This window comes from Galeopterus variegatus, unplaced genomic scaffold, assembly GCF_000696425.1.
Source record: "Galeopterus variegatus unplaced genomic scaffold, G_variegatus-3.0.2 Scaffold18493, whole genome shotgun sequence".
Lineage (NCBI taxonomy): Eukaryota > Metazoa > Chordata > Mammalia > Dermoptera > Cynocephalidae > Galeopterus > Galeopterus variegatus.
The window spans coordinates 1-15,782 of record NW_007744604.1 but is presented as its reverse complement, the minus strand read 5'-3'; the positions used below and the strand labels follow the sequence as shown (position 1 = coordinate 15,782).

At 46.0% G+C, this 15,782-nt stretch overlaps 1 protein-coding gene and 1 pseudogene across 1 annotated transcript; one reads left to right on the top strand and one right to left on the bottom strand.

Annotated features, from left to right (window-relative positions):
* Nucleotides 1-389: 389 nt before the first annotated feature.
* On the bottom strand, nt 390-5,423 carry LOC103582921 (serine/threonine-protein kinase pim-1). The gene is made up of 6 exons (XM_008564382.1): nt 5,150-5,423; nt 4,935-5,041; nt 4,782-4,832; nt 4,321-4,687; nt 2,626-2,802; nt 390-1,875 (listed from the first exon to the last, which is right to left on the bottom strand). The coding sequence occupies exons 1-6, from the start codon at nt 5,229-5,231 to the stop codon at nt 1,718-1,720; spliced, it is 942 nt and encodes a 313-aa protein (XP_008562604.1). The 5' UTR covers nt 5,232-5,423; the 3' UTR covers nt 390-1,717.
* Nucleotides 5,424-12,790: 7,367 nt separating this feature from the next.
* Nucleotides 12,791-14,382, top strand: LOC103582922 (annotated as a pseudogene).
* Nucleotides 14,383-15,782: the final 1,400 nt, after the last annotated feature.

The window sequence follows — 15,782 nt, the reverse complement described above, 5'->3', positions numbered from 1 at the left end:
AGAGTGCGGTGCTGATAACACCAAGGCCCCGGGTTCGGATCCTATATAGGGATGGCCGGTTTGCTCACTGGCTGAGCGTGGTGCTGACAACACCAAGTCAAGGGTTAAGATCCCCTTACCGGTCATCTTTTAAAAAAAAAAAAAAAAATCTGAATCAGGATAGGTTTATTAGGTCCCCCGTGACAAATCTTGTCCACACAATATTGGTCCTAAGCCTTGATTATATATATGTTTTGGAAAGGTGACCATACCGGAACGTGCATTGAAGAAAACCAGATTTAGTCTGAAAGTTCCCTTTCTCCTACTTGTACAGGTCTTTCGCACTTACCAAATGCTCAACAAATGTATGTTAGCATGCCTCTGCATGAACAACGATTAGAAGCCACAAGTTAAGACAAAAGATTTTTATTCAAAAAACGCCAAGTATAAAAAAAAAAAATAAGATCTCTTTTATTCCCCTGTACAGTATTTCACTCGGATAAAACCAGCAGGCTACATGCTGCTCGAAACACAGCCCCAGAGAGGATCCGGAAGGCACACCGTCCAGAACTGCCTTTCATATATCTATCCTATATACACAAGTCAGCAATGCCCCTCCACTATCCCCCACAGAGCCCAGACCCACTTGGGTAAGTAGGTGAGGGGCCCCACTGGAGTCAGGGAGCTGCAGCAGCTGTCCCACCTCAGTCCCGTCACCCCACAAACAGAGCAAGCATCGCAGCCCTCCCTAAAAGGTCCCCAAGTCAGAGGAGGAAAGGAGGAAAGAAAACTAGGGCAGCAGCTGTGGAAGCTTGGAGCAGGAAGGGAACCAAATAAATAAATAAATAAATACATAACATTGACCTCCAGGTTAGAATGCGCATCTTTCAAAAACAAAAACAGGTAAAATAACTTAAAGGCAAAATTTTTTAAAAAATTAGATCAACTACAATCCTTTTTTATACTACCATGCCAACTGTACACACATTTACAGCTTTTCTGTTGATTTGCATTGTTTGTGCATTTTTTGTGTGTGAGGTCTTGGCTTTGAAACAGTTAAGTAAAAACCAAAAAGGAAGACCAGTTCACTCGGAGTTTTACTAAAGGGGGTGGAAAAAGGGCAGGTGGCTCAGCATTTGGCCCTGTTGCCTCTTCCATGGCACCTTTCAAATGAAGGAGGGGGCAGTGGGGACAGGGGAGAACAGGGAACCAAACCCAGGCAGATTTTTGGAGAAGCAGCAGGTAAAAGAGGCAAGTTCAAGTATTTCTCCCAGCACAGCCGGAGTCCCCACAGAAGGCACTCAGAAGAGTCGGAAGAGGTGGCAGAGACTTAAAATGGTGCTAGTCTTATCCCATCCCAACCTGTTTCCCCCTACCCGACCCATCGCGGCATTCAGCAGAACTTGTGATGAAGGGAACAGTTCCATGGCAGGGTTCGAACCCACCCCCACCCCCCACCCAGGGATTTTTAGGAGTCCAGCGATGATGGACACCTATGAGAAGGAGAGAGCATCTACGGGAGGGGTTGAGGCCTAGGACACCTGGAGTGGAGTCTCTTTCCCTTTGTTGGGAGGCAGACTCCAGGGGCCTGGGGTCTGGAATGAGTTGTAAATGTTGTTCCTGTATCAAGCACTGTCCTGCTTGGTGAGAAGTGTCACTGGTACTTGGGAAGCTGAAGACAGACACTTCCCCTCTCTCAAGCATCTGACAGTGAGGGGAGGACCTGTCAGAAAGGCTGCTATTTGCTGGGTCCCGGTGACAGGCTGTGGAGATGGATCTCAGCAGTTTCCTGGGGCAGGAGGACATCTTGCATCCATGGATGGTTCTGGATTTCTTCAAAAGATGGCCTATCTGATGGTCTCAGGGCCAAGCACCATCTAATGAGATGTTGACACTCTGCAGAAAGCAGGATAGACAGAGGTTATGAATGATACAACTTATTTTTATAATACAAAGATCTTCCCAATTTGCTTTCCAGGGGCCCACAAGTCTGGGGTCCCAAGGAGGCCATGCACTTTCCAGAACATTGTGTCAGGTAATCTTCAATGGAAAGGTATTAACTAATAGCTGGATTCTTGTCTGCTTTCAGCTAAAAATGGCTCCCCTCTTAAACCTGTGGTTTTAAAACTTCAATAGCTGGGGCCTTTTCCATGACACCCACTCACCAGCAATAGGAAGGATGATGACAAAAGATTTTGATGAGACACCACAGAGCATGATGAGGGGATTCAATTCACTTACCGACTTATAAACATGAACACTACCTGCAATGATGTCACTAGAAGCACAATATTTAAAGAACTACTGCCTTAAGGGAGGTGGCTAAAAGAACCCAACTTTTTACTCTAGCAAATAGCCAGGAGTTGAGGCATCAGGGATCTGGTACTTAAACTTTTCAGAGAACCAGACTGTCTTTTCTTCTTAATATGCTCACACATGCTCCTTTGACCTCCCAAGGAAAGCTCAAATGCAAACCACATGATTCATGGGCCAGCTCAAGTGTAAATCATTGGCTTACAATTCTGCTAGGCCAAGGGTCACAACATCTCCTGGAGAGTGAACCTCTCCAGAAATCAAAGACTCTTCCATGGGGACTAATAGCCTTATGATTCTTGCTTCTCCTTAACAAGGGGCTTCCAAAGTTACCTGAAGAGACCCTCTGCCTGAAGAAAACTTGGCCCCTGATGATCTCCTCATCGTGCTCAAAGGGAATATCTCCACACACCATATCGTACAGCAGGATCCCCAGGGACCAGACGGCAGCCGACCTGCCATGGTAGCGATGGTAGCGGATCCACTCTGGAGGACTATACACTCGGGTCCCTGGGAGCCAGGGGAACAGGAGAGAAAACATGCTTTTAGTAAAAATAAATACAAAGCAACTGGCTGGTATAACTCTTTTTTAAAAAAAAGCACCACTTCCCTTCTCTCAGGACCTAGGTGAACTCCATTTTTTTCTCCCCTGGGCTAAAAGGAGAGTGGAGGAGCGGTTTCCGGCATCTCTCCAACCCAAAGCCTCACCCCACTTTCTCTACCAGCCCAAACCATAAACTGAAATTCTTTACAAACTGCTCCAAGAAACAAACAGGCTGGCTGCGGACCCAAAGCCTGAGGACCGTATGTGGTAGGACCACCCGCAAAGGGATTAGGGATGAATGTCTGCACACTCAAGGGAGGTATCCCACAGACTATCCTTAAACTGCATTCAACACTGCCCAGGAGCCGGGAGAGAGATTCCCACCTGAGACATGACCCAACATAAGGCTATGATCCATCCAAAGCCAGGGTGCCCTTGGGAGGCCTTCCTCCCCACCCTTTCAGTGCAGGGAGAGACACCCACACTCTTTCCTCCCCAGACTGGAAAGGTAGAGCTGCAGGGCGGGTTTCAGACCACGTGATTCCTGTTTACAAACTTTGGGTAGTAAAAAAAGGGGGGGCTATCCCGCCGGTGCTCACCAGGGGGCAGCAAAGACTCGAAGGAAAAAACATGGGAGGACCCGGCCAGCCATTAACTGTTAAATACAAAAAATGCAGCCCAACCCAGCGTCCTCCAAGGGCAAATAAACACAAACCACAAGCCCGAGTCACAAGTTTTGAAAGGCTGTCGTTTGTTAGGGTAAGCCTCTCAGATGATGACCCACCCTCCTTTGCTTTGATCTCAGGCTCTCCATTCCTCCCCCTTTCTGAAAGAACCCGCTCCAAGCCCCTCCCTAGGATAGGTTTTCATCCTCCCTGCGGAGACACCCAACTAATTTTCAAACCAGCAACAGATCTTATTTCACAACATTCATTCCTGACTCCCTCACCCCACAACACCAAAAAAGAAAAAAAGAAAAAAAAGAAATTTAGTGGAACTACTGTTCGTATTCCTTAACCCTCCTTTAGATCAAAGGGGAGAAAAAAACTGCAGCAGTAAAAACTACCTTATAGAAAACTAACTCCCTTATAAAGCAAAACAAAAATTTCAAAGCCGGCATCAATTTTCATCTCCCCCTCCCTCCTCCACTCATCCTTTTACTGGCGGGGAAACTGGGTCAGACTTCAGAAATCTGGGCTACGGCCGATTGCCCACAGTCTCTTATTCATCGGGAAAGCTTGGAACCCACCGAATTCCACTTAAAAAATAAAATCACGCTGGAAACACTGCAGGTTCAGCTGGCTTGAAATTCCCGGCTTTACTATGCTGCGAAGGTCTCCTTCGTCCCACCCCTGCTAGCATCGAGCCAGGCGGCCCAATGACCTTTACAAAGGGCCGGAGCGGGAGGCTGGCCGAGGCCTCCAGACCGGGCCGAGTCACCTGGGCAGTCCCTCCCCAGCAGCTCCCTCCCGGGCCTGGCTCACCATCGAAGTCCGTGTAGACGGTGTCCTTGAGCAGCGCCCCCGACCCGAAGTCGATGAGCTTGAGCTCGCCGCGATTGAGGTCGATGAGGATGTTCTCGTCTTTGATGTCGCGATGGAGCACCCCGCAGTTGTGGCAGTGCCGCACGGCCTCCAGCACCTGCCAGAAGAAGCTGCGAGCCAGCTCCTCTTGCAGGGCCCCCCTTTCCGTGATAAAGTCGAAGAGGTCTTGCACCGGCTCGGGCCTCTCCAGGATCAAGACGAAACTGTCGGGTCTCTCGAACCAGTCCAGAAGCCTAATGACGCCGGAGAAGCCCGAGCTCACCTTCTTCAGCAGGACCACTTCCATGGGCACTCGGGTGCCATTGGGCTGCAGGGGCGAGGGGGCCGCGTTTAGGGCGGGAGTCGGGGGACGCCCCTCACCCCACCCACCCATCATGGGGGTCGCTCCCTCAGGCACTCACCAGCTCTCCCCAGTCGGAAATCCGATCCTTCTCCACGTGTTTGATGGCCACCTGGAATACCCCAAAGTCTCTATTAGGTCCCCTCGCTGAGGCCAAAACACACCGGTGCGCTCCCTCCCGGCACGCCCTCCCCACCGCGGGGCGCCCACTCACCGGCAAGTTGTCGGCGACACGGATGCCTGAGTACACCGAGCCGAAGCCGCCGCTGCCCAGTAGCGGGCCCACCTGGTACTGCGACTCCAGGGGCTCCTTCTCCTTGCCTAGGAAACGCAGAGGCACAGAGGACTCAGTGCCGGTCCGCAAGCCCCAGTTCCCCAAGGTGGAAGTCCCGCCGTCGCCACCCATCCCCAGGCCGGGGGAGCGCTCACCGGGCGCCAGCTTGGTGGCGTGCAGGTCGTTGCAGGGCGCGGCGCGCAGGTGGGCAAGCGAGTTGATTTTGGACAAGAGCATCCCAACCTCCAGGGTGTCGGCGTAGAGACTGTGCCTTGAGGAGCTGCAGCAGGAGCTGGGGCTAGGGTTGTGCCAGAGGCTGCGTCTATGGCTGGGGCTGTGGCTGCGGGTGGCGTTGCGGCTGCTGCTGCGGCTGCCGCGGAAGGCCGAGGGCGAGTCGGAGGACAACTGGGGGAGCTGCCCGGACTGGCGGCGGGAGGGAAAGCCGGCGAAGTCAGGCAGCGTTGAGAGCGGCGGGGGGCCCGGACTGGCGGCGGGAGGGAAAGCCGGCGAAGTCAGGCAGCGTTGAGAGCGGCGGGGGGCCCGGACTGGCGGCGGGAGGGAAAGCCGGCGAAGTCAGGCAGCGTTGAGAGCGGCGGGGGGCCCGGACTGGCGGCGGGAGGGAAAGCCGGCGAAGTCAGGCAGCGTTGAGAGCGGCGGGGGGCCCGGACTGGCGGCGGGAGGGAAAGCCGGCGAAGTCAGGCAGCGTTGAGAGCGGCGGGGGGCCCGGACTGGCGGCGGGAGGGAAAGCCGGCGAAGTCAGGCAGCGTTGAGAGCGGCGGGGGGCCCGGACTGGCGGCGGGAGGGAAAGCCGGCGAAGTCAGGCAGCGTTGAGAGCGGCGGGGGGACTCCCCTCGGCCCCCACCCCGCGCTCTCCTTCGCCGCGCCCCGGCCCCGCCCCCTCCGGCGCGTCTGCAGCCAACCAGAGGCCGACTGATCTGCATAACGCGGCGCGCCCCGCCCACCCCCCCGCCCCACTCTCGCGGTCAGAATGGTCTTTACGCCGCCACGACGTGGCGGGAAGGAAAAGGCGCCAAAATGGAGGGGGAGGGGCGCGGGGCGTGAGGGGAGGCGGGAGCTGGGTGTCGGGCGGCGAGGGAGGAAGGATGGGGAGGGGCGTATCGATTCAAACCCAAACAATAACAAAGCCATCAAAGGCCGCCCGAGGCCGGCTCTGCGGCTCTCTGTTTCTCGGAGGTTTTTGGGTCAAGGGCTCGAGCTGGAGTATAACAAGTTGCGCAGAGACGACGGGCGTTGGTGTGTCAGGCGGGGAGGCCGGCGCGCCGGGGTGTGAGGGACTGTGTGTGGGGATGCCGACGAGGGTGGTCCTTCTGTGTGACTCAGACCCGAGACCTCCAAGTCTGCTTGGGCGGGTTGACGACGCGCTGTGGGCTGGGGTTGGATCCTGGGGAGCCGTGTGTGTGCGGGCGGGGACGAGTGGGGGGCGAACGACCGGCAAGACGTGAGTCACGGCGGTTTCACGGAGGGAGTGGAGGAGTCACAGGCCCGGAACAAAACGGGGGGGAGAACTCGGCTTCTTCGGGAGAGGGGCACAGATCTCGGCTATTACAGCCGCGTAAAAGTCAGCCCCTGGATTCTCGTTTTAGAAACGCAGAAAAGTGTCGGTGAATCCAGATTCCTCAGAAGTGCTGTGTGTCAAAGCGCCCGGGAAAGAGGAAGTCACGAAACAAATGCTAATGTTATGATGCCAGATGCTGCCTCAGCCCTTCTGTGAGGGCGGCAGAGGGAAGAAAATTCCTCATCCGAACGAAGGTGGAGGGCGCGCTCGATTTAACCAGAGTTTTCACGTTATAGTCACCTTCTCATCAGCCTGTTATTAGCAGTCAGGCAGTGGCAGCGGTTGTTGGCTGCCCCCAGCCTTGTCTCAGAGGAAATCCCCTCACCCTCTGCCCCCACTGGAAACAACGCAGAAAACTGAACAATTCCACTTTCATCCTTTGTCCTTTTAAAGTTCACGGAGAGTTGATAACGACGTGTGAAATGAGAAAATGAAAATTCTACCTAATCCATAAATTAAATTGTCAGTGGCCTAAGTAATTGAGAGCTAACTACATTCCCCATTTTCATTTTTTTCAAGTTCCTGCCTTTTAAAGGGAAAACGAGGGTGGTTATAGCTGCAGTCATTAAGGAATTTAAATGTTTCCTTTAAAAGTTTTCTGCAGTGCTTGTTTTATAATGATGCCCAGATACTCCACAACTTTTCTGAATTTGTCTTATAAAATATTACATATTTTTCTTTTGTTTGTGTACCGTGACCTAAATCATTCATTTTTGATGACTGGGAGAAAACCCAAGGGAATGAGAATCATTCCCCTTTTGCAGATAGGAAAATGAAACAGTTGGGATGACACAGGGTCATACAATAGCTAAGGCAGGAGATGAAACTATCCAAATTCAACTCCTGAGTATTCAAAGGTTTCCCCTTATGAGGGTCTAAAACTTCCTTGGCACTGAACAGGACATTGATAAATGCATGCGACTCCCACCTCCATCTCCTCTACCCTCCATTTCCTTTCTCAAGCCCTTAGATCTAGCCAAACGTGACTATCCCCACTTGTTTCCACTCACCTAGCACTTTCCAGACTTTCAACCTTTGCAGAGGTAGTCAACCTGTCCTGGGAGTGCCCTCTCCCCTTCACTTTCATTCAAAGCCTTTCCACTTTCAGGAAACAATTACAGTTCCAGAACAATTTGCAGAACAAACTCCAAGCATTTGTTTACTGTCCTCTCCACTCATCTGAATATTGTGGGGTTTTTAAAAAAATCGTTTTGTTCATTAACTTTTTTTTTCCCCTTGGCAGCTGGCTGTTATGGGGATCACTCCAAGCATTTGTTTACTGTCCTCTCCACTCATCTGAATATTGTGGGGTTTTTAAAAAAAATCGTTTTGTTCATTAACTTTTTTTTTCCCCTTGGCAGCTGGCTGTTATGGGGAAATGAACATTGACCTTGGTGTTATCAGCACCATGCCCTCCCAAGTGAGCTAACTGGCCAGCCCATCTTTTCCATTATTTAAATGTTGTCTCCCTATCCCTTGAATGCATACTTCATCCAACATTTGTTGATGGAGAAAACCATAATGGGTTCCAATAACAGGGTCATGATTAAAGTCAATTTATACCAAGTTTAAGTGAATTAAGTGGGTTTAGGCAAAATAAAGGTTGGGAGCAAGAGCTTTAAACTGAGTTAGCTTGGTTTCAAATCTGGAATCTAGCACCCATCAGTTATGTGACATTGGTCAAGCTACTTAACCATTCTAAGCTTTAGACTGAATGGAGATAATAATAGCACCTACCTTATAGGGCTGTTGTAAGGAGCAAATAAAATTCTGCTTGTAAAGACTGAACTTCTAATAAACATTAGCTATTATGGGCCGGCCCGGTGGCGCACTGCTACAGTGTGCAGCTTGGGAATGCAGCGGCGCTCCCGCTAAAAAAAAAAACCATTAGCTATTATGATGGAAATAATGCCGATTGTGAATATGACATTGATGATGAAAAGGAAGACTTTTGGAATGGTTTCACACCTTAAAGATTCCAAAGGTGAAATGCTGGATAAATACAGTAGTTGGATTTTAACCACCTTGGGAGAGAATGTGATTCAAAATACTTATATACATTAAATCAAGTTCAATCTTACCTTTTCACTTTCTCTAGATCTTCTGCTGTACCGTACATCCGCCTTGCCGGTCCCGGTCCGGTACGGGCACGACACTGAGGGTTGCGATCCGTTGCTGGACATGACAAAAAAAAAAACAAAAAACCATTAGCTATTATGATGGAAATAATGCCGATTGTGAATATGACATTGATGATGAAAAGGAAGACTTTTGGAATGGTTTCACACCTTAAAGATTCCAAAGGTGAAATGCTGGATAAATACAGTAGTTGGATTTTAACCACCTTGGGAGAGAATGTGATTCAAAATACTTATATACATTAAATCAAGTTCAATCTTACCTTTTCACTTTCTCTAGATCTTTGCAGGGCTAAATATTTAATATGTAATATTAAATATTTAATTAGAGCTAACATGATTAAGATTTAAGATATCTGTTTTATATGGTAGGTGCTTCACAGCTAGAAGTTACAAAACATGGACCTTGCTTGGCAAACAGCTTTTATTTACTTAAAACTGCTTTTAAAGATAATTATTAAACATTCAGGTATGTTTTGTGTTAAGTTACTCTTCGAGGGAAAGGAACTTGATGTTTTGATTCATCAAAATATAGTTTTCATAATAAAAAACAAGCACTACTTGTGCTCTTAAAGAATCTAATAAAGAATCCAAAAAATCACAAGTCATCCCAGTAAGTAAATGACAAGTGCTTTTGGGAAGATAAAGGCTGTAATTATGCTAACAGTTCTCTGGAAAGAGGAGAATTTGTTAATATTAATTTGAGCAACATCCAAATACATCCTTAGGAGGTTTCCATATTCTACGTGATGTGGATTTAATCAAGTCATGTCAAAGGAATGACTTCAGCAATTTCTGTAATCACAGAAATTTAGAAGTTTGAAAGGGACCCCTGCACATGGTTTTCTTAAGTACCTCTGAGTATAGTCAATGTTCTTATGTAATGGGGACTGTATAAGCTATAAGCTATTTGCAATTAATCAGGTGGAAATAATTTGGGTCTGCATCACTTTTGTCTCTCCTAAAAAAGATTACTGCATTTTTTAAGTTTAAAGATTAATTTTGAAAAATTCACTATTTTTTATTTTTATTTTTTCATTGTTTGGAAAAGTAAAAAGAAGGAGAATTTTGGAGAAAACTAACTGCAATACACTTCTTTCTATACCTTAAAATATCTTAAAATATTTAATTTGACATGAAATAGTATAAATTTTAAAAGACTGAAGGCTTCTTTTTAAGTTGTAATAATTGTGGTAGTAGTGGGCAACTAGGAAACCCAGAATGTCTCAGCTTCGGAATGGTATGGGAATCTATGTAGTCAAGTTAAAACTGGCTCTTGTCCTTGATAAGATGTGACATTTGTTTCAAGTTTATAAGTCTCTTTTAGCCAGTTTTCAGTTTCCTCAGCAAGGTTGGAGAAGAAAGGGTTTTTATTTTACAGTTAAGTATATTTAAATCCATTCCCAATTCATTTGTCTTTTTAAAAGGAAATAAAAGTAACCTAGATTTATTTTTGGAATTTTACACATTCAGTACTGACAATTTGAGTAAAAATAATCAATATTTATTGAAGTCACTGTACACAAAGATTTTATAGTTCTTGAGTATTGCTGGATAGGTAAAAATCAAAAGGAGTAGCTTAGGCTATAGGAAACATGGGGATTGTTATAAAATACATTATTAGAAGACTAGGAAAACGTATACCTCATATCAAAAAGACCAGGTACATGAACAAAAGCCCTAAGTGTCTAACTGAAAAATAAAAGGGGCCCTTGTATGAGTGCGTGTATGCGTGTCTTTGTAAGAGAGAGAGAGAGAGAATGAGGATGTCCTATACGTCTGGGAGTTGGTGAGGGAACTGTCTGCCATCATTTAAAAAGTGGAATAAAATTGTTGATGTAAGACTTTGGAAAAGCCACAAAGTGCATCTACGTAAGAGAAAAAAAAAATTTGCTCAAAAAAGGTTTCATGAAACATCTTGCTAAGCACTACAAAGATGCTAATGAAAACATTTCTTTATTGTATATCTTATTTGTTATCTGATAGTATACAGCCTCGTTTTTCTGTATTTGTCTTGTCTCTATAACTATATTATATATGTGTTGTGGGCAGAAACCTTCATCCTTTTATTGAATGTAAAGGCTAAGTGCTGAAAATGGGTTGGTGGAAGGAGCAAAAGAGACACTGTACCAACAGCCAACATTGACTGAGCATCAATGATGTGCTAGGCATTGTTCTAAGCACTTTTTATCCTTATATAAATCCTGTGGGGTTGGTGGTTTAGCTCAGTTGGTAACACCAAGTGAGCCACGGGCCGGCCCCAGAGAATGTAGAATTTGATGTGGACCTTATTAGAATGAATAGGTAGAAAGGAAAGAGGGACTGGGGTGAGTAAAGTCAGGAATTGAAGCAAAAGAAGCTTTGTGTTATGTTCTTTGTATTCCCCAATACATGTGAAATGAATGAATAACAGTTTCTTTAACTAAATCAAAAGCAGAAAGCCAAAGGGAGAATTCAGTAGGACCTCCCGATGTCATGATGCATAAAGGTGAAAGAAAGAGATGAAAAAGATAATGGACTTTCTTTCAGCCTTTACAGATGAAGAAACTAGGAAGATTCTCTATCCAAATAATCTCTTGACGTTAACAGTTTAGGAATATAGCTTACATGGTGCTTAACACGTAGGGTGTTCAAGTTCCAAATGACGATAAAAACATGAACTAACATGATTGGATAAAATCCACTCGATAATTTGGGGAAACACATTTTCAACATATACTTCCTCTTTTCCCAGTCTGTTTTAGTTCTCTTTTTAGGTGACGTGCTGCTAAAACAAACATGGATAGCTCACCACAGCCAGAACGAGAACAACTTTACTACAAATACAGAACCATTTTCTATGACCTTTGATGAATAACTTTGTCAGAGATTCTCTGAACATCTAAATACAATCTTGTTCATTCTGAGGAACTAGTGAGCTGTGCTGTTCCTTTTATAGAAATGGTATTACTTTTCCCTGGATATGTTAAGATTACTTCAGTGTTCAGTGATGCTACTTTATTACAGAGACACCCACTCGCTGGATGAGAAAGTCAAACTTATCACTGGCAGTCATCAGAGTTATATCTGAAGTCACTCATATGAATGGGAGTTATGTTGGCAAACAGCCAGTCCTTTTTCAGAGCTATAAAACAACACAGATTATGTTCTTTAGCCCAAATTGCATACATGTCCCCAAGTTCAGTCTGTCCTTTGGGCTAACTGAAAGGCCATTTAGGCTTCTTGCAGCTTTCACTGACCACTCCAGCCAACAGTTTTTAAACTTGCAGCAATTATTTATACTAGTAATCTGACTCAATTATATCCTTTTATCTAAGTATTTACTGTCATCATAGCATCATCTTTAAGAACAGCAAGCATTGAGTGTCCACCTTGAAAGGACCCATGTTTCCCCAATGAGAATTTTTTTAAGACCACATAGCTCCCTTTAGGAGATGCTAAATAGATACTTTTAAAAACAGAATTGAGGGCCGGCCCTGTGGCGCACTAGGGAGAGTGTGGCGCTGGGAGTGTAGCGACGCTCCTGCTGGCGCAGGTTCAGCTAAATAGATACTTTTAAAAACAGAATTGAGGGCCGGCCCTGTGGCGCACTAGGGAGAGTGCGGCGCTGGGAGTGTAGAGACGCTCCTGCTGGCGCAGGTTCGGATCCTATATAGGAATGGCCGGTGCACGCTCACTGGCTGAGCGCGGTGCAGGTGACACCACACCAAGGGTTGCGATCCCCTTACCAGTCACGAAAAAGACAAAAAAAAAAACCCAGAATTGAACCCAAAGGAGAACATATCTAAGATACTATGAATTTCCCCTGCCTCAATCTTTGCCCCTGCCATCTTTATTATATGTTGTAATGAAAAGACAGATGGCTGTTTGCTCTTTTAAAAATACAGACCTCAGGGCCGGCCTGTGGCTCACTTGGGAGAGTGCGGTGCTGATAACACCAAAGCCAAGGGTTCAGATCACTATATAGGGATGGCCGGTTAGCTCGTTTGGGAGAGCGTGGTACTGACAACATCAAATCAAGGGTTAAGATCCCTTTACCGGTCATCTTTAAAAAAAGAAAATACAGACCTCAGAGTCTGCACATGGGCTCCACCGTGTTGACTCTTGTAGGTCATGTGACTGCTGCCTTGGCCTTCGGCCCTTGTGAGGACTCAGCCCTTCAGTATCGCTACCCCAAGTTACTGTGGGCTGCCCTGGCAGCAGTCCAGCTTGCCAGAGACTATGTGGTACAAACATCTTCATCTAAAGCAGGCACCACCACTGGGCACATCATGGCCATCACCAGTGCGGTGGTGGATGTCCAGTTTGATAAGGGATTACCACTGATCCTAAATGCCCTGGAAGTGCAAGGCAGGGAAACCAGGCTGGTTTTGGAGGTGGCCCAGCATTTGGGTGAGAGCACAGTAAGGACCATTGCTTTGGATGGTACAGAAGGCTTGGTTAGAGGCCAGAAAGTCCTGGATTCTGGTGCACCAATCAAAATTCCTGTTGGTCCTGGGACTTTGGGCAGAATCATGAAGGTCATTGGAAAACCTGTAGATGAGAGAGGTCCCATCAAAACCAAACAACTTGCTCCTATTTGTGCTGAGGCTCCTGAATTCATGGAGATGAGTGAGGGGCAGGAAATTCTGGTGACTAGTATCAAGGTTGTGGATCTGCTAGCTCCCTATGCTAAGGGTGGCATAAGTGGGCTCTTTTGGTGGCACTGGAGTTGGCAAGACAGTACTGATCATGGAGTTAATCAACAATGTCACCAAAGCCCATGGGGGTTACTCTGGATTTGCTGGTGTTGGTGAGATGACCCAAGAGGGCAATGACTTATACCATGAAGTGACTGAGTCTTAGTGTTATCAATTTAAAAGATGCTACCTCCAAGGTAGCACTGGTATATGGCCAAATGAATGAATCACCTGGTGCTCGTGCATGGGTAGCCCTGACTGGAATAATTGGCTGAATATTTCAGAGACCAAGAAGGTAACAATGTGCAGTTGTTTATTGATAACGTCTTTTGCTTCACCCAGGCTGGCTCAGAGGTGTCTGCTTTATTGGGCAGAATCCCTTCTGCTGTGGGCTATCAGCCTACTCTGGGCATTGACATATGGGTACTCTGCAGGAAGGAATCACCATCACCAAGAAGGGTTCTATCACTTCTCTACAGGCTATCTATGTGCCTGCTGATGACTTGACTGACCCTGCCCCTGCCACTTCCTTTGTCCACTTGGATGCTACCACTGTGCTGTCCCATGCTATCACTGAGCTGGGCATCTATCCAGCTGTAGATCCTCTAGACTCCACCTCTTGTATCACGGTTCCTAACATTGTTGGCAATGAGCATTATGATGTTGCCCACGGGGTACAAAAGACCTTTCAGGATGACCAATCGCCCCGGGACATCATTGCCATCCTGAGTATGGATGAACTTTCTGAAGAAGACAAGTTGACTGTGCCCCGTGTGCGGAAAATAAAGTGTTTCTTGTCTCAGTCATTCCAGGTTGCTGAGTTTTTCATGGGTCATGTGGGGAAGGTAGTACCTCTGAAGGAAACCATCAAAAGATTCCAGCATATTTTGGAAGGTGAATATGACCATCTTCCAGAACAGGCCTTTTATATAGTGGGACCCATTGAAGAAGCTGTGGCAAAAGCTGATAAGCTGGCTGAAGAGCATTCGTTGTGAGGGATCCTTTTGGCAAACTAAGCACTCATCCTCTGTACTGTTCTTTTTTTTTTTTTGTCTTTTTCGTGACCGGTAAGGGGATCGCAACCCTTGGTGTGGTGTTGCCCACACCGTGCTCAGCCAGTGAGTGCACCAGCCAGTCCTATATAGGAACCTCTCCCAAGTGCGCCACGGGCTCGGCCCTGTACTGTTCTTTTCCTTGCCCCTAATCTAAAAAGTGTTCTGTGTAAGCTACACAGGAGCCTTGATTTGAAGACATTATGTTTTGTATAAAGAGTATTTAAGGTTTCCAATAAAATGTACACCCCTCAAAAAAATAAAATAAATAAGTAAATAAAAATACAGACTTTAGAGCTGACCAGTTAGCTCAGCTGGTTAGAGCATGGTGTTGTAACACCAAGGTCTAGGGTTCAGAACCCTGTATAGGCCAGCCGCTAAAAAAAAAAAAAAAAAGAAAAGAAAAGAAATAATATAGACTTCAGAACAAATTTTTGCCTTTTTCTGAAAAGCACTTCTATAAATTAAGATTGCCAGATTCCTAAGCCAAAGGCTTAGAGAAGTAGGTACAGTCTAATTTGTAAAGAGATAATATCTAATGTTAATTGAGCATTTACTATGTGCCAAGCACTATTCTAATTAATCACTTTATGTGCCATAATACATATTCATATATATATATATATATCCATATGGCACATATAGATATATTTTTTTCTTTAATCTTCTTAATTATTATTATACCCAGGAAGGTAAATAACTTGCCCAAGGTCAACCGGTGAGAAGGACACAAGCCCTAATTCACGGACCTTGTATGGGGTAGTTCTTTGTGTGTTAGAGGTCATAGAGCACAGAAGGCTAAGAGCCAGTTTAAACAAAATCAGGAAGCAAAGTAATGAATGGAAAGACCATGGAGTCAGTGGATAATTTCCTTCAATATTGTGCCCAAGAGAAATGAATGGGGATTGGAATAATGTTAAAAGTTGATAGTGTGGGTGAGTGGTGACAAAGAGGAATGGCTGCTGAAAATGTGAGTTTCTAGTGGCTGGGCATATGGGGTAAGGGTTTGCCTTGGGGTAAGGGGAAGCTATAATCTTTATTGCAGTGACATAAGAATCTCTTGTGTCTTGCAGCAGTATTGACTGATTCAGTCAATTAATTAATAAACATTTGCTGAACAGTTACTATGTTCAAGATAGTATGCTAAATACGATGGAGATACATAAGAGGCAAAAGACATGGTCCTAGTTCCTGCTTTAGGATCTTATAGATATATTAGATATATAGAATCATAAAGATTTAGAGCTGTAAGGAAACAAAGATTTTTCTCATGGAATCTCTTTATTTTATAGATGACCAAAACCCAATCTCAGAGATGGTAAGTGATTTGCCAAAGTTCCCAT